At 57.2% G+C, this 25,854-nt stretch overlaps 8 protein-coding genes across 8 annotated transcripts; all 8 read left to right on the top strand.

Moving 5' to 3' along the window:
* Positions 1–1,426: 1,426 nt before the first annotated feature.
* Positions 1,427–3,208, top strand: DQ04_01691070 (hypothetical protein; the record flags this gene model as incomplete). Its single annotated transcript, XM_009311032.1, has 1 exon — positions 1,427–3,208. The coding sequence occupies one exon, from the start codon at positions 1,427–1,429 to the stop codon at positions 3,206–3,208; it is 1,782 nt and encodes a 593-aa protein (XP_009309307.1).
* Positions 3,209–3,699: 491 nt separating this feature from the next.
* Positions 3,700–4,986, top strand: DQ04_01691060 (hypothetical protein; the record flags this gene model as incomplete). The annotated part of the gene is made up of 1 exon (XM_009311031.1): positions 3,700–4,986. The coding sequence occupies one exon, from the start codon at positions 3,700–3,702 to the stop codon at positions 4,984–4,986; it is 1,287 nt and encodes a 428-aa protein (XP_009309306.1).
* A 408-nt stretch (positions 4,987–5,394) lies between these two features.
* Positions 5,395–6,483, top strand: DQ04_01691050 (engulfment and cell motility ELM family protein; the record flags this gene model as incomplete). Its single annotated transcript, XM_009311030.1, has 1 exon — positions 5,395–6,483. One exon carries the CDS (start codon positions 5,395–5,397, stop codon positions 6,481–6,483), a length of 1,089 nt encoding a protein of 362 aa, XP_009309305.1.
* A 772-nt stretch (positions 6,484–7,255) lies between these two features.
* Positions 7,256–9,067, top strand: DQ04_01691040 (putative transmembrane transport protein; the record flags this gene model as incomplete). Its single annotated transcript, XM_009311029.1, has 1 exon — positions 7,256–9,067. The coding sequence occupies one exon, from the start codon at positions 7,256–7,258 to the stop codon at positions 9,065–9,067; it is 1,812 nt and encodes a 603-aa protein (XP_009309304.1).
* A 1,799-nt stretch (positions 9,068–10,866) lies between these two features.
* On the top strand, positions 10,867–17,088 carry DQ04_01691030 (hypothetical protein; the record flags this gene model as incomplete). Its single annotated transcript, XM_009311028.1, has 1 exon — positions 10,867–17,088. The coding sequence occupies one exon, from the start codon at positions 10,867–10,869 to the stop codon at positions 17,086–17,088; it is 6,222 nt and encodes a 2,073-aa protein (XP_009309303.1).
* Positions 17,089–17,521: 433 nt separating this feature from the next.
* Positions 17,522–19,558, top strand: DQ04_01691020 (hypothetical protein; the record flags this gene model as incomplete). Its single annotated transcript, XM_009311027.1, has 1 exon — positions 17,522–19,558. One exon carries the CDS (start codon positions 17,522–17,524, stop codon positions 19,556–19,558), a length of 2,037 nt encoding a protein of 678 aa, XP_009309302.1.
* A 1,711-nt stretch (positions 19,559–21,269) lies between these two features.
* DQ04_01691010 (hypothetical protein) lies at positions 21,270–21,974 on the top strand (the record flags this gene model as incomplete). The annotated part of the gene is made up of 1 exon (XM_009311026.1): positions 21,270–21,974. The coding sequence occupies one exon, from the start codon at positions 21,270–21,272 to the stop codon at positions 21,972–21,974; it is 705 nt and encodes a 234-aa protein (XP_009309301.1).
* Positions 21,975–22,559: 585 nt separating this feature from the next.
* Positions 22,560–25,835, top strand: DQ04_01691000 (hypothetical protein; the record flags this gene model as incomplete). Its single annotated transcript, XM_009311025.1, has 1 exon — positions 22,560–25,835. The coding sequence occupies one exon, from the start codon at positions 22,560–22,562 to the stop codon at positions 25,833–25,835; it is 3,276 nt and encodes a 1,091-aa protein (XP_009309300.1).
* Positions 25,836–25,854: the final 19 nt, after the last annotated feature.

Here is a 25,854-nt window from a genome sequence, read left to right as displayed (position 1 = left end):
TTTTTTTTTTTCCCTTGCTTTTAGTGTTTTTCCTTTCATTGGCTTCGACTAGATTGTGACTGCGTGGTTTTCTGTCGCTTTTCTTATCCATTCACCGTGCGCCCTGCTTGCTTCGTCTCCCGGGCATCCCTCTCAGCGCGGCTGCGGCTTTTCTTCGGGGCGCGTGGATGCAACCGGGGGCGGGTGGCGAGGGCCGACGGCGGGCTGTCAGCAATGCGGGGGAACCTGAAGGAGGCAATACAAGGAAAAGACGAAAACGAAACCCCCCCTTCTTTCTCTCTCTCTCCCCTGCAAACAAACAAACAAACCAAAAAAAAAAACAAATAACAAAAGGAAAAGAAAAAAAAAACAGCGGCAGACATCGACATTGAAGAAGGACAGTGACGGGATGAAAGAAACTGTAGGAGGACATGTTTGCATCCATGGGCGCGTGGCGTGCACCGCATGGCGATTACTTTCCTTTGTCTTCGCGTATTCGGGCGGGTGGGATGTACAGACGAAGTGCGTGACATGTGTGCCCTCTTTCTCCCTTTTTTATTCCGTCAGCCCCTTGCATTGCCCTCGCTGGTGGTGATGGTGGTGGTGTGCCTGTGCTGCCCCTGTCCATCGTCTGGCGTGTGTGAGAGCATTCACCTTTCTCCCCTCTGTTTTTTTTTCTTTTTGTTGTGTTTGTTGCTATTTGATGGCTGTTGCTGGGGAAAAAAAAATGGGGAAAGGACGCATGACGCTGATCTGCGATTAGGAGCCTCATTGTTTCCCCTCTCGGGGCGTGGGCGGGGGTGGGCGATCTGCCGTGGTGGCCTCCGAACGGGCACTGGGCCGAGGTAAGTTCAGCCAGCGTGACGTGTTTGGCGAAGGTGACATGTTTTGTTGAAGTGACTCTCTGCATCCTCAGTGAAGTGGCTCAAATGTGTCGCCTGCCACAACCCTCCGTTGTTGGCANACATGTTTTGTTGAAGTGACTCTCTGCATCCTCAGTGAAGTGGCTCAAATGTGTCGCCTGCCACAACCCTCCGTTGTTGGCACCGCCGCCCCATCAGGTGTCCTGCTGGCGGCAGAGCCCAGCTTTCTTACCGTTGGTCTGTGTGACGCTGCGCCGAGGTTGGGGTTCTCTACGCTGACAAATGGATGATAGAGTAGCGCGGGGCGAACACCGACGTTATCGCTCGTGTTTGGCACCCCATCTTTACTCTTTGCCATTACTCTCTCTCTCTCTCTCTCCTTCTCACACACACTGTGCGGCAGCAGCTGAGTTGCGCTGCACGCGATACCTCTGCTGCTTTACCCATCTCTCCCCTCCCCCCCTCTCTCTCTCTCTCTTCCCGTCACACACACACACACACACACTGTATTCCATGCGTACCGAAGATAAGTCCTTCAAGAGAGGAGGCGACGGCGAGTACAGTGCTGTCACCGGTTTTGTGAGATGCTCCGCTGGACAGGGGGTAGCAAGGCACGTGCAACATTTAGGCAGCACCCCACTGCTTCATATGACAGCCGCACCTTCAATGATCACAACAGCAACAGTTACCCCCAGCAAGTTCTGTCATCACATGGCCGGGGCTCGCGGCCTCCGCTCCACCAGGAGGGCAGCATTGAGGAAGAGTCGCTCACACGACGCCGAAGCCGCATAGCCGCCTCGGCATCGGCATCGGCAACACAGGAGAGACGCGGCGATTCACCGCCTTCGTCGCCTAGAAGCAGCAGTAACAGGAAGAAGCGAATGTCTGTTTCTTCTGATTCAACGACAACAGAAGATGGCAGCCGCGGCGTGGATTGTATGGCGCTGCGGTGGTCTGTTAAGGCCGCCGCAGCTGCAACGCCACAGCGGCGAGAGTCGCCGGGACTCCTGGACAGCGACGTGGTAGAGGTACCGTGCGCCGTGACAACGGGGCCGTATCCTACTGGTGACAGCGCACTGCTATATAGGGATGGTGCATATCCTAATTGCAGCTACGAGTGCGGCGAGCAGACTGCAACAACTGCGAGGGAATCGGGCGGCGGAGGGGTTTTCCTTCCTAGCGGTGGTGCAACACCTGTTGCAGAGGCCGCAGCAGAGCCGTCGTGTACGCCGCCATGTCTTGTTTCTGGGGCAGGCAACGCTGCTGGGCCGTTCGTTGACGTCACAGCATGGAGCCCACCACGGGGTTCTTTCTGGCAGCTGTCTGTGCCCACTGAGGGCTTGCAGCAGGAGCCACAATATTATCTGCAGCACCTCAGCCAGAGGGAGGAAGATGAGACGAGCGGCGGCGCTCTTTCGCGGCTGACGTGCTGCGACCTGCACCCCGACATGCCGGACGGGTCTTTGTACCGCCGCACGCCCTTTGCATCGCCCAGCCCGGCGCCTAACGCACCGCAGGCGCCATCTGCGTGGCTGGAAGAGCCGGTGACGGTGCTGCCATACGATGGCTTTGCGTCCTCTTTCCTCGACGACGGCAATGACTCTGTGGGACCAGGTGGGGATGCCTATGCGCCCGCTCCTGTTTATACAGGAACGGGTGCGGGTGGTGCGACCGGTTACTGGGTGCCTGGCTACGATGGCAGAAATACATCGGTTTCCGCACAGTCGTACGGCGAGGCAGCCTTCTTTGCTCCGACGCCGTACCCACCGTGCGTGACAGACTACCGAGCACCGGCTCCATCAGCAGCGGGGGGTTTAGCAGCGCCAACGGAGACCGCTGTGGCGCTCACGTCGCTGCTGGGCCACAGGCATCGCAGTCGCACCGGGGCGTATGTGACACCCACATGGCCTTCCACACAACACGATGCGGCCTGCGCCGATGGATACCCACTCTGGCGCGGTGTGGGTGCAGCGCCGCCGCGGTACGCCGCTACACGTGGAGGAGACAGGCCACATGCAGCAGTAGCAGGAAGAAGCGCCGCCGCCGCCGCCGCTGCTGCTGCTGCTGCTGCTTCTGCTGCTGCTACTGCTGCTGCTACTGCTACTGCTCGCGCTCGTGGTGGTGGTGGTGGGCGACGGCGTGGGTATGCGNGCAGCGCCGCCGCGGTACGCCGCTACACGTGGAGGAGACAGGCCACATGCAGCAGTAGCAGGAAGAAGCGCCGCCGCCGCCGCTGCTGCTGCTGCTGCTGCTGCTGCTTCTGCTGCTGCTTCTGCTGCTGCTACTGCTGCTGCTACTGCTACTGCTCGCGCTCGTGGTGGTGGTGGTGGGCGACGGCGTGGGTATGCGGTGAATCTCTCCGGTGATGCTCCCTCTGCGAGGTTTCAGGCGTTTCAGCGTCGCTACCGCCAGGGCTGATAGCCCACACACAGAGGAAGAGAGCGTGAGGAAATGAAATAAGGGACACAGATGTTTGACGCACACGTGGCAAGAGGAACCACAAAACGCGTCGCAATAATACAGATATGTTTTCACTCTTTTTTCCTATTTCTGTTATTTATTTTACTGTTGCTTTTCTAGTTTGTATTTGTTACTCCTATGGCTTTGACTTTTGGCTTCCCGCTGTGAGAGAAGGTGTGGAGACTTCTCGTCGTGGACTCCAGTTTGATTGCGTTAGGGCGCCGACATCTGTGTCGATGCTACCTCTGTTGGAATAAGACGAGGTCTTACAATGTGTCTTTATTTTTGTTTTGCTAGGGAGTTTATCTTCCTTTGCCTCTCTCCCGTTTTCTTCTTCGTGTGTGCGGGCTTCTGCCGGTGGGATGGCAGACGAACCAGCGGCGGCAGCGGGGACGCGATGGATGTCTGGTTCAGCGCAACCCAGGCAAAGTGTGAGGTTGTGTTCGAGATGAAGCTGTCGCTCTATGCAGACGCCTGTGCTTCCCTCACAACGCGTGCAGGCGACATCGCCTACCAGCGGCAGCAGGTGAAGGAAGAGGAGGCTGCAACAGGATCAAAAGATGTGCAGCTGCTGGCGTCGATGCTGCTCACAAAGCCGCTCAAGGTGCCCAAGACAGCCGGCTTTGTGGATGCCGTTGAGCAGCAGCTTCACGCGGTCTATGGGGAGCTGGAGGATGGATACACCTTGCATGATGACGACAAAGTGGCGCTTGAGCGTGCCGGATCCTCCCGAGGGACGCCTCTTGACATTGATGTTGCGGCATCGCAAGCAGACGCAAATGGGAACCCGCTACTCTACGGGGAGCTCACGCCAAAGGGCACCCGACAGCTGCACGACGTCGTGATGCAGTGCGTCGCACGGGCCGGCGTCGTTGCACTGAGTGGAGGCAGACCAACACATCTAGAGGAGGGAGAAAAAGACACAGAGAGTATTGAGAGAGAGGCGGCTGCGGCAGCGGCGACGGGTGGGAATGCGCGTCAGTGCTATCATCACTCTCTCGTGGCGATTGACGTGGGGAGCGGCACGGGGAAACTCTTGTTCGAGTGGTCGCTGCTGGCGTGGAGGGATGCCGCACCGTACCGCTGCTGCTGGACGCACGTGGGGCTCGAGCTCGTGCCGTCGCGGATGCGCATCGCCCGCCGCGCACTGCCGCACAGCGCCGCACTTGTGCGCGGCCGAGTCGAGCAGCCGCAGCAGGACTGCTGTTGGGTCGTTAATCCACCCAGCGATGGTGCGGGCGACGGACGTGTCGTGCTGGGTGAGGCGGATGCCTTTGCTCCAGGGCTTCTCACCAACGAGACATTCCGTCCTGTCGCGGACGCCATGCTGGGGCGTGCTGCGAGTGGCGACAAGCACGACAGCAACAGCACACCTTGCCATTTGGTGGTGTTCTGCTGTGGCTTGGGATTTGTGGAGCCTGCCGTTCGTGAGCTCTGCGCTGCACTGGAGCGCATGTGGCAAGCACCGTACGCCCCACACTCTTCGCCGTGGCGCACCATGACTTGCGTGTTGCTGCTGCGCCCCTTTGATGGGCTTCGGACGTTCCCGCTCTTTCGCCTTTGCACAGACGCTGCTGCTGGGGGAAAGCATGATGCGTCTGCTGGGTCTCTCTCCACGGCTCTGCTGGAGACGACGTGGATGAGTGAGGCGCCGGCGTGGGTGCTGTCATTTCGCGCTGAGTGATGGAGTGCGCAACGGAGGTGGGAAGCTGCTAACTGATACTCCCACAAGGGCTATGAAGTGAACTACAAGAAATACAAAAAAAAAAAACAATGAGAGTATCACCAGCAACACACACACACACACATACATACACTTACACACGTATACACTACCAACAAGAGGGTTTGATGCTCTCTGATATCCCTGTTCTTCCTCACTTCACCCTCCAAAGTCGCTTTTTTTTTTGTAGGTGCGTCTCCACGAAGTTGCCGTGGCCACTGCGGCAAGAAAGGGGGAATTCCATTTTTCCAGCGAATACATATATATATATATATAAATATATACACCACAACGAAGGGAACAGCAACAAACACAACGATAACAACAATTAACACAACGATAACAACAACAGCAACAACAACAAAACGAATGTCCTCAGCTATTTTTCCGCCAGAGGGCCACACCGGCATCCTGGCCGCCGTCATCGGCGCGGGCGGCATTGTTGTCTTTCTTTACTGCATGTCCCGGCGGCGCGGGCCGTCATCGCGCCGGCGCCGCTGTCCGCCTGTTCTGCGCGGCATCAACGCTGGTGAGCGGCCGGAGCTTGCGACGAAGTTAGCCATCGACCACATCGCCAAGGGCGAGATCGCGACACTGGGCGAGCTGCTTGGCTTCTTCCGCGGCAAGGATGCAAAGCGGGTGCGGATTGAGGAAACACTCCTCAAGTTCCTGCGGCACCACTACCCAGCAGAAGCGGCCCCAAGCGCGGGCACCCCGGTGAAGTACAGCGGCAACGTAAGGGCGCGGCGGATGTTGCAGCAACTCCGCCACTGCGCAGAGCAGGCGGCGCGGCTGGAGGAGGAGCGCGCCACGCCATTTGACGCCACCAACCCCGACCACGCACGGATGCTACAGGAGTTGTGGGCGGCAGCAGGAAAGTCATCCGAGACATTCGCGCCCCACAACAATAGCGAGTGGGGTGATCTTGGTTTTCAGGGGCGGGACCCCACCACTGACCTGCGCGGCGGTGGTGTTTTGGCGCTGCGGCAGCTGCTGCACTTCGCCCAGACGCACAACAGTGACTTCCTGGAGATGATGGCCTTCAACAAAAAGATTCTTGCGGCGGGAGAGCACTGCTGGTACCTCCTTGCTGTCGTCTCCATCCAGTTCACGGCACAGCTGTTGCTGCAGCAGGACCACAAGTTCTACCTGCCGCAGCTGGAGGTTCTGTACGACACTGTCAAGAGTGGCGGCGAGAATGACGACGAAGCGGGTCGTCACGTGGGAGACATGCGCGCAGCTGTCCTTGAGCGGCGTAGCAGCAGCTGCAAAGGCGGCGACGACAAGAGTGCCGACGATGCGTGGGAACAGGAAAGTGACTTTGAGGCTGGCTTCTTCACACTGCACCACCAACTCCTGCTACACTTCAAAACATGCTGGCACCGCGACCTGCCGCACGTGATGGAGTACGGCAACTACATGCCGGCCGTCTTCCAGAGTTTCTTTCTGCCCGACTAAGTGGGCGCGAGAAGAAAGAGCAGTGGAATCTCGCTGTGCCTGCGCATTTTTTTTTTTTGTGTGTGTATGTGTGTGTGTGTCTGTGCGTGCGTGTTGGTGAAACGAATACGTTCACGTGCTGCTTTCCATGCGTTTCTCCGTCTACATCGTTGTGCATCGCTACTTTGACGGTGCGGCAAGCTGTGCTCTTACACATCATCTTCCTTTCTGCTATTGCTACAGGTGCCGTCGTCGGTTGTGCCGCCTGCACGCTGAGAGCGCTGTTTTACCTCGTTTTTTTTTCTCGCGTTGGGCTTTTGTGCCATTGACACACATACACACACTCTCTCTCCTTTCTATTTGGTTTCCGACGCATTGCACGCGTGCCTTCGCGGCGCACACCGCCACACGTGAGCCCGCCCCACCCCCATCAAAGAGGAAACACAACAGACACGCGCACATCAATCACCTCTTCCATCCGTCCCCTTCTTCCTTACTAACCGCTTGCCCCCGTTGCGACTGATCGGCAGGGTGGGAGTAGCATCCGCCACCACGAGGAAGCTGAGGGACACCGCAAAAGTTCCTGGTTGAGCAAAAGAGGCAATTGGAAGAACAGAAAGACAAAAGAAAAAAGGGTAAGGTGCTGCGTGGAGGAACGGAACGGGCGTTGAGTGACCAGCCGTCCCCAAATTATTAAGACAAAAGGAAACAAGACTGTTACACAGAGGTATATATATATTTATACCGTGATACGAGCCGTCCTGGGAGCGAGAGTTCAACGCTTCTAGGTGGGATGTCTGCTCCGTTGAACGCGAATGCACAGGAATGGCGGCCGAGGGATGAGCTTGCATCATTTATGCTGCCCGCATCGACATGTGCCGAGGAGGGAAGCGCCTCGGCTGAAGGAGGAACAACGGCGGCGTCTGCTGCTGTGGCCGACGACACAAGCTCCACAAAGCAGTTCCCATTACCAATGCAGGCAGAGCCCTTGATGACCACAGAGCCCCCGGCGTATTACCCATCCTTTACCCAAGCAGGGGCGTCTACCGATGCTTCCGTCGACGGGGTACTGGAGGGCGTGAACTGGACCGAGGAGTTTGAGCGTGTTATGGCGCTCACAAAGGAGCTGATCGAGCGACAGATGGACGGTGAAATGGACCTCACAAAAAAAGTGGAAACCAGCCAGAGTGGCTTCCCCAAACAGTCCTTTAACCCCAGCATTGAACAGACACCCCCTCGAAAGGTTCCCAGTGCACCAGCAACAGCAACGGTGGATGCAAATAAGTACCCTCCACTGCCGGGTGCCGACGAGGTGCGTCCACTAGTGAGCGGTAGGTGGGTCAACGCGGCGACGGCGCTAAAGCCAAAGGTCAACAATGCCCATACGAAAAATAGCCCTGGCGGAGGTGAGACGAGCATCGATGCTGTTGGAACTGTTTCTGCTCCTGCAGTTGCAGCTGCTGAGCCTGAGTTTGACGAGCACGGACGACTTCTCCCGCCGCTCACCTCGAAAGGTAACCGTCGGTGGAAGAAGCCTACAAAGGCGCAACAGAAGCGTGAGTTCGCGCAAAAGAACGCCTTTGAAGCCTTTGCGAACGCCCTTCTCCACAGCGTCTCTCCGTTTATGGCGCCACTTCGCGAGCGGTGTAAGACGTCACTTCCTCACATCAAGGTGGATCAGCGGTTTGGTAAGAGCGGGCAACCGCAGACAGCGGTGGCGCAGTTTGTTGTGGCGCCGCTGGTGATGAATTATCGACCGCGGCACTTCCATGATCTCACGCCTGGTGACTTGATGGAGTTCCACTACGACTTTGCGCAGGTGCTGAAGCAGCTCAAGTCGGCGACGGATATCCGCCTTGGCTACGGCCCGGTGTGGAAGCGCTATGCGGTGCCGTTCTGTTACGTCAACTGCAGGGAGTACCGACAGGAGGTGCTGAGCCTGTGCCCCGAGGAGGTCCCCAATATGCGCGCGGAGGCGATGTACGAGGACGACATCGTGAAGGACATCACGGAGGTGGTGCTTGCCGTGCAGGAGCTTGAGCCGCTGCAAAACATGTCGATTGTTCAGGCAATGAGTCGACGCGTGAATCTTGCCCCCCTCTTCGACGCATTCGATGCGATCTTTCAGCCCATCGAGAACTATCGCATCATCATTGGCGACCTGCACCGTGTGCCGTCGACGTTTCTCATCCAGACGTCTCAACTTGAGCTGGAGCAGAAGCCGTCCCCGCTTGTGCTGTTCAACGACCCGCGGCTGTGGTACGAGCTGCCGTTAGTCAGCCGCGTACGGGTGGACGAGAGAAGTGAGGCGGGTGCTTCTCAGCACCACACAGCGGATGCGAAGGGGGACGCCGAGACAACAACAAAGTCACCACTACCACAATCAGCAGCAGCGAACGCCACGAAACATGGCGGCCTCTCCGAGGCGAAGCGCGGTGCGTTGGGCACCAACGGGACTGGGACGGAAAAGAAGCCGCGGCGGCGTGACAACTCGTTGCAGAGTTCGTCAAGTACACTCGCGGTGGTGGCACCAGTGGTGGGGAGCGTTCTGTGCTTTGTTGCCACGGCGTACATTTTGTGGAAGCGGCAGCGAGCCAAACAATAAACACGACACAAACACTCACCTGCACACGCACGCATGCATGCACAGAGGGAGATAGCGGGCGAGCGAGAAAGAGAGAGAGAGAGAAGTGAAGAAAGATGAAGGGCGGGGGAGAAGGTACAAACATGAGCGATGCTACATCCTTGTGAGACTGTGTGTGGGCAAGATGGGGTCAGCCCAAAATTGTTAACGTGCGGGTTCGAGGGGAGAGAGAGAGAGAGAGAGAGAGAGAGAGATGCAGAGAGGCGGCAGCGGTGAGGATACGTGGGAAATTGGTTTGACTGCTCCTGACCGCGCGGCTCTCCGTCAAAGCCACTCCGTGCCTCCTTCGTGACCCTGATGAGGATCGAAACGGCCTTCTGGCGCGCTAACAGGCAAACAGTAACGAGACAAACTCAAGAGAGAAAGGGAAAGTGGAAATAAAACAATGGGGCGAGCCTATCCAACAAAGCTGCGCATGCGTTTCTCGTGCTGAAGGATTCCAGTGGGATGTACAACACCCTTTCTCTGCGGAGTGCGGCGCTTTCAGGGAGATCAACAGCCTCTCCTTTCTCGCTTTGTATTCGCTATGTAGCACACGCTAGAGAGGCTCTGCCGATAGCTCCTCTTCGCACGGTTGCTGGAACGTGATACCCCTCCTTCTTTTCCTGCGCTGTTTCGCCTCTTCCTCTTTGGTCCGGTATGCAGGAAAAGAAAAAAAGAGCCAACATGACTTGAATTGTTCAGACGACACACACACACACACACACACACACAGACACAAACACATAGACATAATAACCTTTCCTTCTGCCCAGTTTCATCCTGTGAAGTCACACTGAGCACAGAAGGTATTCCTGCTGCAGGAGGAGCTGCTGTTTCCTCGCACGCAGGGAAAACAAAGAAGAAATCACTACAGTTGAAAGAACTGTTTTCCGTTCCGCGCCAGTGATATTCTCGTTGCGGACTGCACCGAGGCAATTGACCACGGCGATGCATTTCTTCTGTGGGCGGCAGCTGACACGCGGAAGAGATGGAAGAAGAATTCTTTGGCGGCACATCTTCGTTCGTGGGCAGTGACCTCTGGTTGGTGTGGCACCGGCTGAGATGCGCAGCGTTGTGCGCGCTGTCGCCACAGTGCGTGGCGATTGGCGCCCGTGCTCTTAATCGTCAGTCCTTCGCCGCGTGGCTTTCCTGCAGGCGTGTGACACCTGACTCCCACGAGTGTCCTACGCTTTTCGTGCCACGCTTGTCAGCTGTGCTACGTGACGCGGCGTTGTTGCTCCCCTCTTTTTTTTTTTATCATTGCTATTGGCAAGTCCTCAGGACTGTTATTCGTGGTTTATTTCACGCCTGGGGTGAAAGTACGAGAGAAAAAAAAACACTCGGAATACAGAATGGTGAGTCTCTCTTAACTGCTGCAACAAGTTGGATTGTCTTCAGTTTTTTTTTTGTTGGGTCTCTGTGTGTGTGTGTTCTTGACCGTGCAGCGTACATGACCCGCACGTCCGCGCCTGTGCCCGCGTCTAGCCGCATTTTCCTTTTCTTTATTGCCTTTCGTTGCGTTCTCTCTCTCTCTCTCTGTTCCTCTAAGGGATACAGTGTAGTGACATCGAGAGGGAGGCACACTCCCTCCCACACGTTTCGACTGGGTGAAGGAGGTAGGACGAAGAGGAGGGGCCGCAACTTGCTGTTGCCGCTTATCCTCATCCATCTCTGGTAAGACCGACAGAACTACATACGTGCACAGCGTGCGTGGGTGTGTGAGTGAGCGTGTAGGCGAGGGGAATATATAGGGCGTCTGTGCATTGCTTGTGGTATTCATGCCCCGTTGGTTGCGCAACAGGCCTTGCGAGCGCCACCGTAGTCGCGGCGCAGGATACGGCAGCAGCAGCGGCATCGGCGAGAACGAGGGCGATGACGATGACGAGGAGGAGCCTCGTCCCAGTTTCTTCACACCGGCCCCAGAGCCGCCTGTTGCAGCCGCTGATACTACCGCTGGTTGTGGTACGGCGCTCCCACATCGCTCAGTATTTTCAATCTCACCCCTTTCAGCAGAGGCGGCTGCGCGTGCGGCATCGCTTGCGGCAATGCCGGTGACAGACTGGGAGGGCCTGCGAGTGCATGTGAAGCGGCGGACATCAGCTACGCATGTGCACCGCCTCGACCTCAGCGGGATGGAAATGAGTAGTGCGCAGTGGAGCTGGTTTTGCCAAGAGGTGCTTCCGGCGATGGCGAGCTTGAGCTCCCTTAGACTGACACGGATGGGCGTCACGGATGCGCGCCTGGCGGAGCTTCTCCGTGAGTGTTGCAAGAGCCACACACGTCGTGGCGAGGAGGCGACAGCGCGAAGATCCACAGCGCCAGCTGCACCACGCGCCACTTCGTCCACTCTGGCGTCTGCAGCGCCGCGATCAAGTAGTCTTGTCGCCGACTTTGCTGCAGCAGCAGCAGCAACAACGGTAGCGAGGGAACGAAGGGCCCTGCGTCAGCTGAGGGTTCTGGACCTCAGTGGGAACCACCTGACGTACCGCAGTGCCACACCGCTTGGGAAGCTGCTGTTGTGGGCTTCTGACACACTGGACGAGGTGCACCTGCTGGGGAACCCTCTCCAGGACTACGGGTTTCAGGTGCTGGGGATATACCTCGCCAAACTGCAGCTAACGTTGTTGAACAAGGAGCCGCATTTGTTCCCACCGATACTTGTGCAGCAGTACCTAGATTTTTTGGAGAGGAAGAGACGGGCCAGTCGTGAGGCCCGCCTGCAGCACACCATACTGACAGGATCATCTCTCGGTATATCGAAGACTATAGGGCGCAGCAGTCCTGAGAAGGGGTCGAGCAGCGAGATTGGGGATGCACAGATTCACTTGGGAATTTCCTTCTTGGACGTGCGAGATTGCCAGTCATCCGCACGTGGGATATCAGCACTGCTTGCCGGTGCAAGTCGTGCGTACTGTTTAGAAACTGTTCTGCTGGCGCGTAACGGTGCTATTCCACCGTCGCTGATATCACCCAAACCGTCATGTGCCGATGATGGGTCTCCTCCTTCGCTGGCGAACGACAGCCGAGAGGAGTCCTCCGCAGAGCCAAGTGCTTCCCCCACCGCGAGCAGGTTTTCCAGCTTCGAGGAACTTCACTATCCATGCACGTTGTCGACAGTCAACCTTTGTGGTGTGCCACTCTCCAAGTTGTGCACTCCCATTGGCTGCCGTGAACTCTTTCTTAATCTCTTCTTCTGCTGCCCGCAGTTGCTGGTGCTAGACGTGTCGGAGAGTTTCGACCGCCAGCAGGTGCCACCCTCGCTGCTGCTGGACGTCCTGCTGGAGGAGCGACAGCCACCGCGTGATCCACGTGCGCGCTGGCGCCTGGAGCGGGAGCTGCACGGCGAGGCAGAGTTCGCGCTTCAGTCCGTCGTGGTTGGCCGGCAGGCATGTGTGGGTAACATTCTCTGCGAATTAGTAACACACGCCGCGTTCAACGCGCAGCGCCGCCAGAACGCTATGCCTCCAGCTTTCACGGGGCTGCAGGAGCTACACCTGAATGGCACGGGCATCACCGATCGGGCGGTTCGGGGCCTCGCGATTGCGGTGCGCGGCTCGGCGGCAGGCGTGCTGTCACGCCTCGTCGTGCTGAATGTGGCCGACAACCTGCTGACGATTCAAGGCTGCGTGCAGCTCTTGCATACCTTTGTCCTAGACTGGCCGTCACCGCCCTCCGTGATGTCCGCGCTGGCGCTCCAGGGTAACGCCGGCATCCACCGCGAGGACCACGAAGCCATCGCAGCGCTGCGACAGGCGGTGGAGGCGGCGGTGCAGCGACGACGTGACGAGCACCACGTGTGCAGCCACAACAACGGGGTGCAGCCGTCACTGCCACTGAGCGTCCACTTCGGTGCTGCGGGAGCGGCCACGTTCAGCCTCGCCAGTGACGGGGTGGCGGCGTCCACACTGCCACCCGAGCAGCCGCAGCCGCAGCGGACGCACATCCCAGGGTGGGGTGAAGAGAAGATGAAGGATGATGAGAGGGATGAGGAGGAGTGCTTCCCGACATTTCACGTCATGGCAGGCGGTTCTGCGGCGCCCTTTGTGCAGAGTGACGTGGCCCAGTCATTCGTGGAGGTCCCGGCGAGTGCATCGTTCCAATCGCCATTCGCAGCCCCTGTGCGAGGCGTGCAGCCACCCGTAGCCATCAGTCCCATTCACGCGCGGGAGACGCCGGCGCGATTTCTCTCCTCAATGCAGGCAACCCCGTCATTTCTGCAACGAGCGGTCGACCCGACGTACTCGTCTGACCGAGACACACACCGCAACCAAAAACAAGAGCAAGAACAAGCAAACCAGGTGTGGGGAGTACCGCGTAGCAGCGCACCACTTCTGTCGCCCGCGATGGAGACAAATTTTACGCCCACACTCGGGCGACCCGTTGACATAAACGCCAAGAGCGAGCCGGCTGTCAGCGCCGCGGCGTGGGACGGCAAGTGGGCGATGACTGTCGCCAGCATACGCGCAAGAAGTCGAAGGGAAGGCTGCGACGCTGGGTCATCTCCGCAACAACAGCAGGGGGAGGAGCAGCAGCTGGGGCGGGGCACTTCGGCTCCTTCGATCGGAGATATGAAGTCTCCATCATTGGCGTTTGACTTTGGTTGTCTTTTTGCTTCAATTGACAGTAGAAAGGACCATGACAGGGACGGCGAGCAGAATCACGAGAACACAACGACGCGGCAGAACTCTTGCGGTAATGGGGGTGACGCTGTAACGTTGGCACAGATGGCGGTCCCACATGAGGCAAATGCTGCGATGGATGGAGAGACGCCAAGCGAGATGTCACCGCTGCTGTCGGATGACAGTGACTCGATGGTGCTTGCAGCGGAGGTGGCAGGCGAGGTTCAGCAAGATGTAGCCAGCATCAAGCAGAAGAAGAAAAAGAACGGTACAGGGCGCCGTCGACTGCGACGACAACCGTTGAGCGGATACCTAGAAGAGGCAGAGCAGCCAGGGGTGCAACAAGACAACGAAGCCACCCATACGAAGAGTGGGACTGCTGCTGTTGTTGTTGCTGGGGCAACCCACTCGGGTAGTGGAACAAAAGAAGAGTTAAGGCATTCCTCCCCAGAGTCACAGTCACAACAACAGCAGCCTCCGGTAAACGGGAGGGATGGCAATGATGACGGTACGGCAGTTGACTTGCAGTTGCCGGTGGACCGCGACGAGCGCAGTCAGACAGAGCCGCCTCCACTCGAGGAGTCCAAGAGACGCCGAGTGCGCAGCTTTGTCATGTTGTACTACCACCCTGAGGGACACGTGCTCTGCCGCGGCTGGCGGCTGCTGCACCGTGACGATCCCACCGGCGCAGACGCGCGCGCGTGCCTGGAGCGCGAGGTTTGGGCTCTTTTACAGCCACCGGAAGCGCAGCGCGGGCGAACGGTGGTGAGTTCTGTGTCGCTGCTCATTCCAACAGCCTCATCACCATCGTCGCAAGATTATGAGAACTGCATCCACGACGCTGGTGGAGGCGCCACAACGCTTCAGATCACCACGAATGAGCGCCGCTCGGCGCTGGCTGAGCGACTGCGGCAACACGCAAACACCAACGATGGACGTGATGCCTTTCCACTCTTCTCACAGGCGTTGGAACGGGCCGGCGACGACACAGTGGCAGCTGTGCAAGCTCTCCTCGATGCGGCGTACGGCCTGCTGCCCGCACACTACGACGGGATAACAGCAGAGACATTGGTGCACGCACAGCACAACAAGGAGGATGAGTTGGTTGAAGAGTTAGGCACTCTCATTGAGACCGCCATTGAAGAGGAGACCAACAAGCACCGTGCTGGGGATGAAGGGATGGAGAGGGCATCTAAAGCTGCAGCATCACCAGAGGCCACATTGGGATCAGTGGCTACAACACCCAAGAGTGATGCTTCTGCCGCGGCACCTCGCGTAGTGTCCCCTGAAGCCGAAGACGTGTCTACTCTCCTTGATCTCGAGTCTGGGCCACACGATACAGATCAATCGGAAGCGAAGCATGCACAAGAGCTAGAAGAAGAGGAAGGGAAGCAGCAGCAGCAGCAAAAAGAGGGGATGCCCAGCGAAGAGGACGCAGCGCAGGGTCTTGATGGGCATGGACCGCCGTACAGCAGCAACGCACCAACGCTCTCTCCCGCGCCGACGGCCATAGGGACGGTGAAGCACACGGATGTAGTCCCATCGCCACAGGACGCAGCATTTCTGCATGTGCAACCTGATGCTGTTGTTGTTGCTACTACTAATACTACTACTACTACTGACGAGAAGGAGAGGGATGAAAAAACCAGCGGCCGACCGTTGCGGCGGTCGGCTGGACGAATGAAGACATTTGTATTTTGCTTTCCCCACCGCGAGGGCGGATTTTTGTGCCGCGGCTGGGGGATACTGCACCGCGCAGACGCCGTTGGTGCAGATGCTCGACGACTACTCGAGGAAGATGTGCTGTCGTTTCTACAGCCACCGTCTGACGCGTCGCTCAACAACAACACCGACGACGGTGGAGCAGCGCCCACGGTGGGGTCCGTCTCATTTGCGTGGGAGGGTTCCTCGTCCACCATGCAGCTACACGTGTCGACCAACGAGCGCCGGTCCGTAGTCTCGGAGCGTCTTCAGAAGAGCGCGGACGATGACAAGGCGATGCTGCCGCGTTTTGGGGAGCTCCTTCACAGCGACACGACGTACGACACCGTTCGCGTCGTGGAGACGTACCTGCAGCAGCATGCCTCAGAGGAGCTGTGCGCACGTGTTCGTGGCCGCTACCGTACCGCCAACACGCTGGTGCACTACTACCACAATGATGAGACCGCCATGTTGCGGGAGCTGGGGGTGCCGAGCATGGCGTCGGTGGAGAGCGCCGTTGCCCCCGCCACTGCGCAAGCTGTTGATGACACCAATGAGGACACCAACAACAACGACAACAGCGTAAACAACGGCGATGCCGCGGAAAGTGATGTTGTTCGTGGTGATACTTCTGAATCTGCTGAGGTGGAGAGGGAAGAAGCAGCAGCAGCAGCAGCAGCAGCAGCGACACAAACACCAGCAGCTACATCAACGCCGGGGAAGGGGGACGAGAAAGGAGACGCATCAGACCGCAGACCAAATACGGCACTGTCTTCGCTCGCCAAGTTTCCTGTAACGACTGATGAAGTGCAGCCTGAGCAGCAGCAGCAGCAGCAGCGTCTCAATAAAGAGACGGCGATGACGACCACATGCAACACGTCCCACTCCCGCTCCTCCACACCGGTTGTCGCCGGCATCCCCACTCCAACGGGCGCGTTGGAAAACAATGCCCCCAGCGCCGCTGATCCGATCGACCGCGCCTTCGCGGAGCGGCTACGTCGCCTACAGTTTCTTGCCTACAGTGCGGTGGTCCACGGCGCGATTCTGCTAGACAGGCAACAACGCCACAAGCTGCGCATCTGCAAAGGCAAATGGGGCAATCAGTCCGTCACGATCGCCGTGGAGTGGGACGTCTTTCTTGTGTTCTATTTTGTGAAGAGCCACACCTTCGGCGTATCCTCACACAAGTCACTCGTGCTAGTGCACCCCATAGCTTGCGGTGTGCAGTGCTTCACTGACGTCGAACAGGCGATGGGCAGTCGCTCTCACACCGTACACATCCGCATCCACCGCGAGTACGCACCGGACGAGTTGGGCGTCTCCTCCACCGAGCTGGTGCACAAGCTGCAGGAGCAGGTGTTGTCGGGCTCCAGGTCCAACCGCTTGTCGCGCAGCAGTCGCACATCACAGGTGAGCCCTGTCAACAATAACAGCATCGCCAGCAGCTCGTCATCGCCGGCGGCCAGCGTTGACTCGGCCACGACGGTGCCGAGCGCGTCGGAGTTGCTGCACCGCGCGGTGTCGATCCAGCTGAGACTGAGTAGTGCGTCCAAGGCACGCAGCACGGTCACCGCGATTCGTGCAGCCGAGGAGCGGGCCGTGAGTATGATTCGGCGGACCATAACGCAGCAGAACCGGCAGACGGTAGCGCGTCCCCTTCCCGCGATGCCGGCCACATAGAGAAGAGAATGAGGTATTGCACAGACATACACACATACATACATACATTCACATACAATGGTGATCTGTGGCAGTATGGAAAGCTTGAGTTCTAGTCGGTTTGCGTGGCATCTACGGCCGGCGAGAGTTTCTTTTTTTTTTTTTTTTTTGCCCCCTCCTCCTTCTTTTCTAAGTTGTGCGAGGCGGAACGAGAGAAGATCACTGTACCATTTTTGTCCTTCTCCTTTGTTTATTCCCACTCTTCTCCAACCCTTTGTCTGGGGCGCAATCCCACGCCGCGCAACCGACAACGCGATGCGGTGCTTCCCTGCTGCGTAACTCCTGCACAACAGAATCCTTCGTTTTGGGCTTTTTGCTACCTATCCGCTTCATCACTCTTCTTCTTCTTTCGTGTAACACGCACACATATGAACACATATGTCTGCAGCAGGAAATGTACAAGAAGGCCCTTCACTCCTTCTTCTTGAAGGTGCACCCGGACTTCTTCCACCACAACCGGACCCAACAGGTGGTAAACGAGAACTCCGTGGCCCGCCTCAACGAGCTGTTGAGCTGGGCGAAGGCCTTCAAGACTGGTGTGCTGCGCCCACCACCGGCAACGTCCTTCACGCTGACGTTCTACAAGAAGCCGGACGATGAAAGTGGGGATAATGGGTCAAGAGACAATTCACAGAACAGTAACACTAACACTACCACTAAGACGGCCTCTTCCTTTGCGCGTCGTGGGCTGCAGGAGCCACCGTCATCTTCGGTGATTGAGTCCACCTTCGAGTTGCCGGAGAACTTCGCGCCGAGCGACGCTCATCGTGGGGCGGCGGAACGGGCGGTGAACAAATTTTTACGTGATTTGCTGCGCCGTGCGTCTTGCATTGACGCCGTGACGGATTCCCTTTCCGCCGCGGAGGACGCAACAGCGGAGCGCGCCGAGGTGAAGCCACTGCGACGCCGCGCTGGGCCGCACCGCCGCCGCGAGGAGAAGCCGAAGTCGCTCCTTGACGAGGCGACAGAGAGCATGTCGCTGCAGTGGAGCATCACCCCCGCCCCGACACTGGAGGAACTGATGGAGGCAGATCAGGTGCTCTTTTCACGGGCGCTGTCTCCGCTGCAGTCTGCCGCTGCGTTGCACACACTTCGCCAGCACCTCGGTGAGCTGCGGTACCCCGTGTGGGAGTCAATGCCACTCATTGTATCGAACGAGTTCAATATCGGCGAGGTTAGCGGAACGCTAACGATTCCGTGGGACTTCACCCCTGACCAGCTCCTTAGTTTCCTCGCGCAGAATGATAAAGCAATCTCGAGCTGTCGCGAGGCTGCCACGCGATTCGCTACAGCCATGGAACAGCTTATTTCCGAACTATCCACAGAGCTTGAGCTGGATGATGTGATGATATCTTGCAGCCACAAAGATGCGGTGGTGGTGCTAAATTTACTCCACCGCAACATGGAGCTTCTTCGTGGGTACGGGCTCACGAATCTTACGATAGAGGTGGGGATGCGGCACGCGATGCGAGCCAATGGTGTTGTGATCATTAGCTGCGAGCTCACTGCTGATGAGTTGCGCCCCTGGCTCAAGAAGATACAACCGAAGCTGTCTCTTCAGAAGCGTCTTTACCAAATCTCGAAGCAAATGCTGGAGGCGACGATGTGGCACCTGAAGGAGTTCCGAGCCATGGCGGAGCCCGGTGGCATCGACGCCTTTAACAACGACTGCACTTACGCTCAGCGCCTGGAGTGGGCAAAGGAGCTCTTCCGCATAGGCTCTTCGCTGGCGCCGTGGGACTGGAAGGATATGACATTTGTTCTTGCCCCTGAGGTGGATGTCGACTGGGCCAAGGGGATGATAGCGCTCCCATACAACTTCAATGGTGACGCCTTTGTTCGCTACGTTGAAGAGGTCCAGCACGAGGCCAAAAGCCGAAAGCGTGAGGAGCTGCTGGAGGCGAGCGCCATGCAGCGACAGGAGGCTGAGCGTCAGTGGCAGAAGCAACACGACCAGGAGTTAATGGTTGAAGATGAAAAGGAGGTGAAGGAAGACGACAATGACGCATCACGTGGCCATCTTCGCGACATGTACAAGCGGACGAACCCGCACATGGAGGAGTACCTTGCATCCAGCAGCCACCGTGTGGACACGCTCTCAGTGGAACGTCCACTGGCACACGCTGTGACGTTTAACTCTGAAGCCGAGGCGGAGGATCAGATGAAGTGGGAGGGATTCTACGCTGACCCGTACGTGGATCAGGTGCCGACAGGCGATCTTGACAGTATCGCACACACCTTCACGCTGACTAACCGTTGGCATCGCGAGGAGGCGGCGAAGAAGATGCTCGAACAGCTGCGTGACACCTACGGGAAGAAGAGCCGCCGCTTTGAGTACCAGAAGATGGGTGACGTGCTGGAGATCAACAACGCCAAGGTACAGCCGAAGGGATTCCCAACTCTCACACGTGGTTTAAGGCCCACACAGTAGGATGGATGCGCACGCATGAGTTACTGATAAAAATACAAAAAAAAACAGAATTGAGTATATGTGTGTCGCGGTGGGTAAGAAAAAAAAGGAGATAATCACGAGAGAAAAGGTCTTCACACGTGACAGAGTATAGTATGCTCTATTTACAAAACCACTATCTCCCTCCCTCTTCCTCTTCCTCCTGCTGCTGTTATTGTGTGGTGTTCTTAGCTGAGATTGATGTGGCCTTGCGCACCGCAGCGGTACCGTGTTACCCCGTCGACGAGTCCATTGTGTCGGTTGTGCTGGGTGTCAAAGGTCCGCGAGATTGCCCTCTTTCTGTGGCAAGACACCCTAAGAAGTACCTATTTTTTTCCCTTATGCCTTCTCTCATCACACTTTGATCATGCTGTTCTTCCCAGAACTGTTGTGGGCGCGATATCAACACCACAGCCTTGACTGCTGCTTCTGTGGACTGAATGCGCGACTGGTGGCGTTCGCATCTGCCTTGTTCACTCTACACCGTTTCATCCACCCGATGATGCAACGTTGATTTTGGTTGGAGGCACCACAAACATCTGGTTGTCCCAAAGGAACGGAATGACTGTAGTTTTGTTTTATCGGTTCCTTTCCCACGCACCGCACCCTTACATCCTTCTCCCTTCCTCTGTGTGATGTCGGCTATCCTTTCATTGACTTGCGTGGAAAGAGAAGGTGCGTGGCGGCGCAGCTGACGAGGCTGGATGGTGCTTTACCCAGAGCATCTCGTGCTGCTACTGCGCTGAACAAATAGCCACAGTCTCTGTTGCAGACCAAGTGATGCGTTTCCCCAGTTGTGCTGTGGAGTATTGTGGTATGCTGGCTCTTCGTCACTTCTCTGTATTTTGTGTCTGCAGCAATGTGAGTGCCGGCAGCCTTCTGCACCTGCGGCATCTCGACAGCCGCCCTGTTGCTGCAGCAGGCTCATGCACGCGTTGACTCTGAATTTGTTAAAGAGTCTCGTGCCCCTTTTGGTTTTTTTTTTTTGCTTCTCTCTGCTGCTCTCCTTCCGTTTCATGTGACTTGCCGTTGTACTTTTTTCATCCGTTGTGCACACGCGGGGAGCTGCCGTCGTGCCAGCCACCATCTCGCCCTACTGCTAGGCTCTCACACCATCTTTCTCTCTTGCCGATGCAGACCGCATTGCTGTTGCCACAACTCTCTGAGAATCTCTCGCGTGGTTGAGAGAGAATGATGATATTGACGAGCTGAGCTTTGTAAGCGCATTCCTACGCGTCGGATTCGCTAAGTTTGATGAGAGAATTCTCTTTCTCTCTCTTTTTGTGTATATGCCATCTTGGACGTTGGGTGATATGCAACAACGTGTACCTCCTGCGGGGATGTCTTCAGAGCAGCACCTGGCCTGTGGTGGCGGCTCCACAGCTTTGGGCACGGGGTTTGTTGGAGGACGCGTTCTGCAGCGCCTCAGTGATGATTGTGCCTGTGTCTGTTTGTTGCTGCTGCTACTACTACTACTACTACTACCACTACTACTATTGTTTCTCTTCTCGTGACTGATAATTTGATAGCGGGGTGCGGGAACTGACGGGGTGTGTCCGTTTATAACGTTCGTGGAATTCCCCCATCGAACTCAGATTTCTGTCTCCGCAGTTTTTTTTTTTCTCCATTCCCCGCCTGACTCTCTGTGCGTTTGTGTGCTGTGGTGCTGCAAGGTAGAGAGCGGCGTGGCAGAATGGCGGAGTTGGACTGCCCCAAGTGGGCTGTGGCGGCGCTGGCGCTCTTCGGCCGCGGCGGCGCCCCACTCATCATGCGCACTTTCACGTCGCCGCGCGAGGTGCTCGACAACGCGGAGGCCGCGACGTGCGCGAACCTCCGCGTTGGCGAGGACGACGTGGTGAGGCTCCACTTCCTGCTCTTCTCCTCGCTGGACCGCTGCGACGACATTGTGCGAAAGCGGCAGCAACAGGGTGGCTCACAGCAGCAGCAGGGGGGCCCCGGCGTTGCAAAGACGCTGGTGCGCGTCTCCGCCGGTGCGGACGTCCGCTTCCTCGGCAAACTGATGCGCTGCCACATGTTCACTTCGTACGGCTTTCAGTCCGCCTCCGGCATCCGCACCATTTTGGCCATCGTAGGCGATGCCCCACTCGATGCAGTGCTGCCGCTGTGCCGCTCCACCTACGAGGTGGCCTCGGCGGCGCTCTGCAACCCCTTCCGCACCCCGCGCATGCATGCGCAAATGCTGCAGCAGTGGCACGCCGGCGCGCAGCACGACACGCAGTCGTTGCTGCCGTCAGCGTACACGGAGAATCTCAGAGCTGCACCAACGCCAGAGACAATGGCGGAGGAGCCGTCGCTGGCGTATTCTCGTGCGTTCCGAGAGCAGATACGTAGCAGTATTGAGCCCTTCACCGCCACCGCACGCAGCAGCATTGTGTGAGTGGGGCATGTGTCTGGTGGTTTCCCTCCCTCCCCCTTTTTGCATCTAGCTTTGTCTGTTGATGGGCTCGTGGTGATGCTGTTGGTGTATCTGTCCCCTTTGCGTCTTGTGTGGCCGATGCATCTTTTGCACTCCCGTTGTTGTTGCTGTTGCTGTTGCTGTTGCTGTTGCTGTTGCTGTTGCTGTTGCTGCTGCTGCTGCTGCGTAATGCACCCGCCGCGCAGGTTAGGATTCGCCAGAAACCGAAAGGGAAACCTAAAATAGCGATTGCTAGGACACCAACCACGATAACACACACACACAAAGAAAAAAAATTTTAAACACGAAATCCCGTTTTTGACAAGAATAGACAAACGTCTACAAGAAAAAAAACAAGAAGGAATAATCACAATCGACATATACACGGACGTCCGCACGCACCAGAGAAAGCGAAAACCAAAACAAAAAGGACTCGGAACCACACAGTCAAATAATCACAGACAAAGGGACCACACAGCCATACATTACATTACATACTCGCATACGTTTGCTCTAGAGCAGCGCACGGAAACGACTTGGCCTGGTATTGCGTGACAAGCTGCAACGATGGATAGTAGTGGCGTCGACGAGGTTGACCGGCTCGCGGAGCAGATGTACGCCAGCCCGGATCCACTGGTCCGACAACAGGCACAGGCATCACTGGATGTGATCAGCAAGGGAGACACCGATAGCGCCTTGTTCTACGCGATTCTTCAGAAGTCAAGCAACCAGTACACCCTCCTGTTTATTGCACAGAGTATCGTGTTGTGGTTTAAATCTACTCGGAAGTGGCTGAGTGATGAGCAGAAGCGCGATCTGATAGTGGTTCATTGTGGTGGATGCCTCAAGCGTGTCTACGACAATGGCGCGCCAAAGCATGTCTTGATGAGTCTTCTTACGGCATATGCGAAGCTAACGAAGCTTGCTTTTGAGACCGAGCCTTTTTTAGAAAACGCCGTGGACTTTCCGCTCGAGCTGCTGCTGCAGCAGCCTGAGGGCTCCTCTCTGCGTTTGCTCAGCCTGATGCTGCTCAACACAATGGTTGTGGAGTTCTCCAAGTATGACTCCAGCAAGTCCCAGACTTACCTCACGTTTGTAGCACATCGTCACTGCAGCAGCAACTTCAAAGAAAAGTCACTTCTTAATGTATTCATGGCGGCATTGAAACACCTAGAGGTGACAACAGCGAACTCCCCGCACGTTGCGGAGGTTGTGAAGCTTGTGGAGAACTGTCTATGCTTCGACTTCCGAGCGATTATGGTAGATGAGACGGAGGAGTTGCCCTTTGTTCAATTCCCTTCCACCTGGAAGTCCACTTTGCTGAATGAGCAGAACTTACACACGCTTTGGGGGCAACATGCGGCGCTGCCGTACCCACACTGTGCGGATCTCCTCGCAGGCCTCACCGGTATCTGCGGCGTTCACCGCACCTTCTTCGATTCAGCAGAGGAGCGTGTACAGTACTTGCAGTACACACTGGATGTGCTGACGGATGTGGCGATGCTGCAGGATGGTCGCCTGAAGATCCCGCGATATATTGAACTCCTAATCGAGGCGTGTCGGCGGATTCTCCTATCGTTTGGCTATCGAGAGTTGCGGGCATTGGCCTCCTTCGAGCGGTGGGTCAGTGCACTTCAGATGCTATCCACAGGGGTGCTGTCTGTTCCGTTCGGACAGGAGGGTTGCTTTGGGACGTCCACCACCGTGATGTCTTTCTGGTCTGCCCTGACGACGTCAAAGCGGCGCTCATTCGTGGACCAGACCCCACGCGACATTGAGGACGTGGCAGCGCAGCTGCTGCAGTCCTTTCTCGAGGCCCGCGTCCGCGGCTCCGAGGCGGGCAGTCCGTGCACGCTGTCGCTTGGCGATGATGAGGGTGGTGCCAACCTCATGGAGGCAGTGCTCTCGCAGTCGGACGCGTACGCCACGGTGTGCCTGCTGGACCCCCCCACGTGCCTTAACAACCTCGCGACGTACCTCAACCAGAGCGTCGGCATGTCGATCCTCTCCTCCCCGCTCGCGACGGGGTGGCTCTTTTACCTCGCCGGCAGCATTGTGCGGCTCGTGCTGTTCAATATGGAAGACAACGGCGTGGAACCATCGTCACATGTCTTTGCGTACGTCACCGGCTGCGCCACACACCGGCTGCGCCGCGACGGCGACCCTGCCATGTTCGGCAGCTTTGTCGAGCGCGGTGTGCTCCACTTCCTCACCGGTGTACAGCTGATGCTGGGCGGCACGCGTCACAGCAACCTCTCTGCGGTCATCGTCAACGTTTTTCAGAACCGAGTGCGGCTGTTTCAATTCGCGCTTGACAATGTTGGGCACAATTTGTTGCGCGGCGCCGATGATGCGGATGCGGCGGAGATCATTCGAGCGTCAGCGGACTTGATCAGCGACGCGTGCCACGACGCACCGCCATCGCTGCTGCGTGATTTGTCCTTCGATCTCCCACCCACCGCGGAGCTCCCGCTTGCACGGTCGGAACAAACCTACAAGCTTCGCACCAACGTGATGAGGGCACTGTGGTTCCTACGCAAGACATCGCCATGCACGCGTGAGATGATGGAGTCATACCTCCATAACGTTGAGATAAACATGCAGCAGACTGTAAATAGTGAGGTGACGAACCCAAGCTTTGTCGCTGGTTGGCTCCGAGATCTCCGCGGTGCGTGCCAGGCGCTGAATGAAGACGAGCCTGTTTTTGGTGACTTTGTTGATTGGTTCTGTGCGCGTTTCCGTATGTTTCTGATGGTGTTGGATGTGGCTTCGGATTCACCGGTGGTAGTGAACGCTCTGATGCGTTTCCTCTGCGAGCTCGTGACGCCTGGGCGGTGCGGGCGGCTGCATGTGCCTTCGAATAGCAACAGTGCTGTTGGCCTGATGCTATTCAAACACATTTGTGGTCTCATTGCGAAGGTTGGGGAGAAGAGTTTCTCTGCGGAACGCATTGCAGCACACAATGGGTCTTCGCTGGACTATGACAAGACGTTGAAGCCGTGGATGCTTTCCATGAATATCTTAAAGCGATGTGTACAGGGCTCGTTTGTCCCATTCGGGGCGATGCTGTACTACAATGACGACATGTTCGAAAGTACCATTGTGGAGCTTATACGCAATCTCTCGCGGGTGGGACCGAATGCGTTTAAGGAGCACGCGAAGTTCGCTGCCTCCGCCCTCGACCTGCTGCGCTCCCTCACAGAAGAGAATCTGTACTTCCCACTGCGGCACCTCACTGGCGATGAGTTGCTCTCACTTGTAGGCATTGTTGTGATGATCTGCGAGGACGTAGACACACCGTCTGGGACGCTGCTGCATGGGCTAAGTTTCCTCGCGTTCGTGGCGGGGCTCGTCCGCGAGGTGAAGGCAATTGTGTTCACGCCCTTGCAGCAGGCGGACATGTCGTGCAGCAGCGGCACCCCGCCGCCGACCCCGTCGACACAGGGCTTTTACGTGACGCATCTGGCGCTGCCGCTGCACGGCGGACGGCCTGTTACAAACAGCCGACCGCCGCGGTTTACACGTGAGGTGCGTGAGCAGCTCGCAGGGCTGCTTGCACCACACGAGGATTTATGGCAGCTCCTCATTGCGACAGCGATGAACATCATTGTGTTTCAGGATCGCGCCGTGAGCGCGAGCAGTGGAGTGGCGTATCCGATATTTGAAGCGCACCCCCCGTTTTGGTACGCCTTCGTGGAGCAGCTGGTGGCGGCGTACCCGGAGCAGAAGCAGGCGGGCGTGCGTGAGGCACTGTCGAACCTCACCAACGCCGCAGAGACGCGGGAGAAGTTCTTTTCGGAAGTGTTCGTCTTTCGGCAGGCTCTTCGCCGTGTTGGTGCGTGAGGTGATGGAGGTGATTCTC

Source organism: Trypanosoma grayi (assembly GCF_000691245.1).
Source record: "Trypanosoma grayi strain ANR4 Tgr_169_V1, whole genome shotgun sequence".
Classification (NCBI taxonomy): domain Eukaryota; phylum Euglenozoa; class Kinetoplastea; order Trypanosomatida; family Trypanosomatidae; genus Trypanosoma; species Trypanosoma grayi.
The sequence above is the reverse complement of the archived record's forward strand: the minus strand, read 5'-3'. Positions and strand labels throughout refer to the sequence as shown.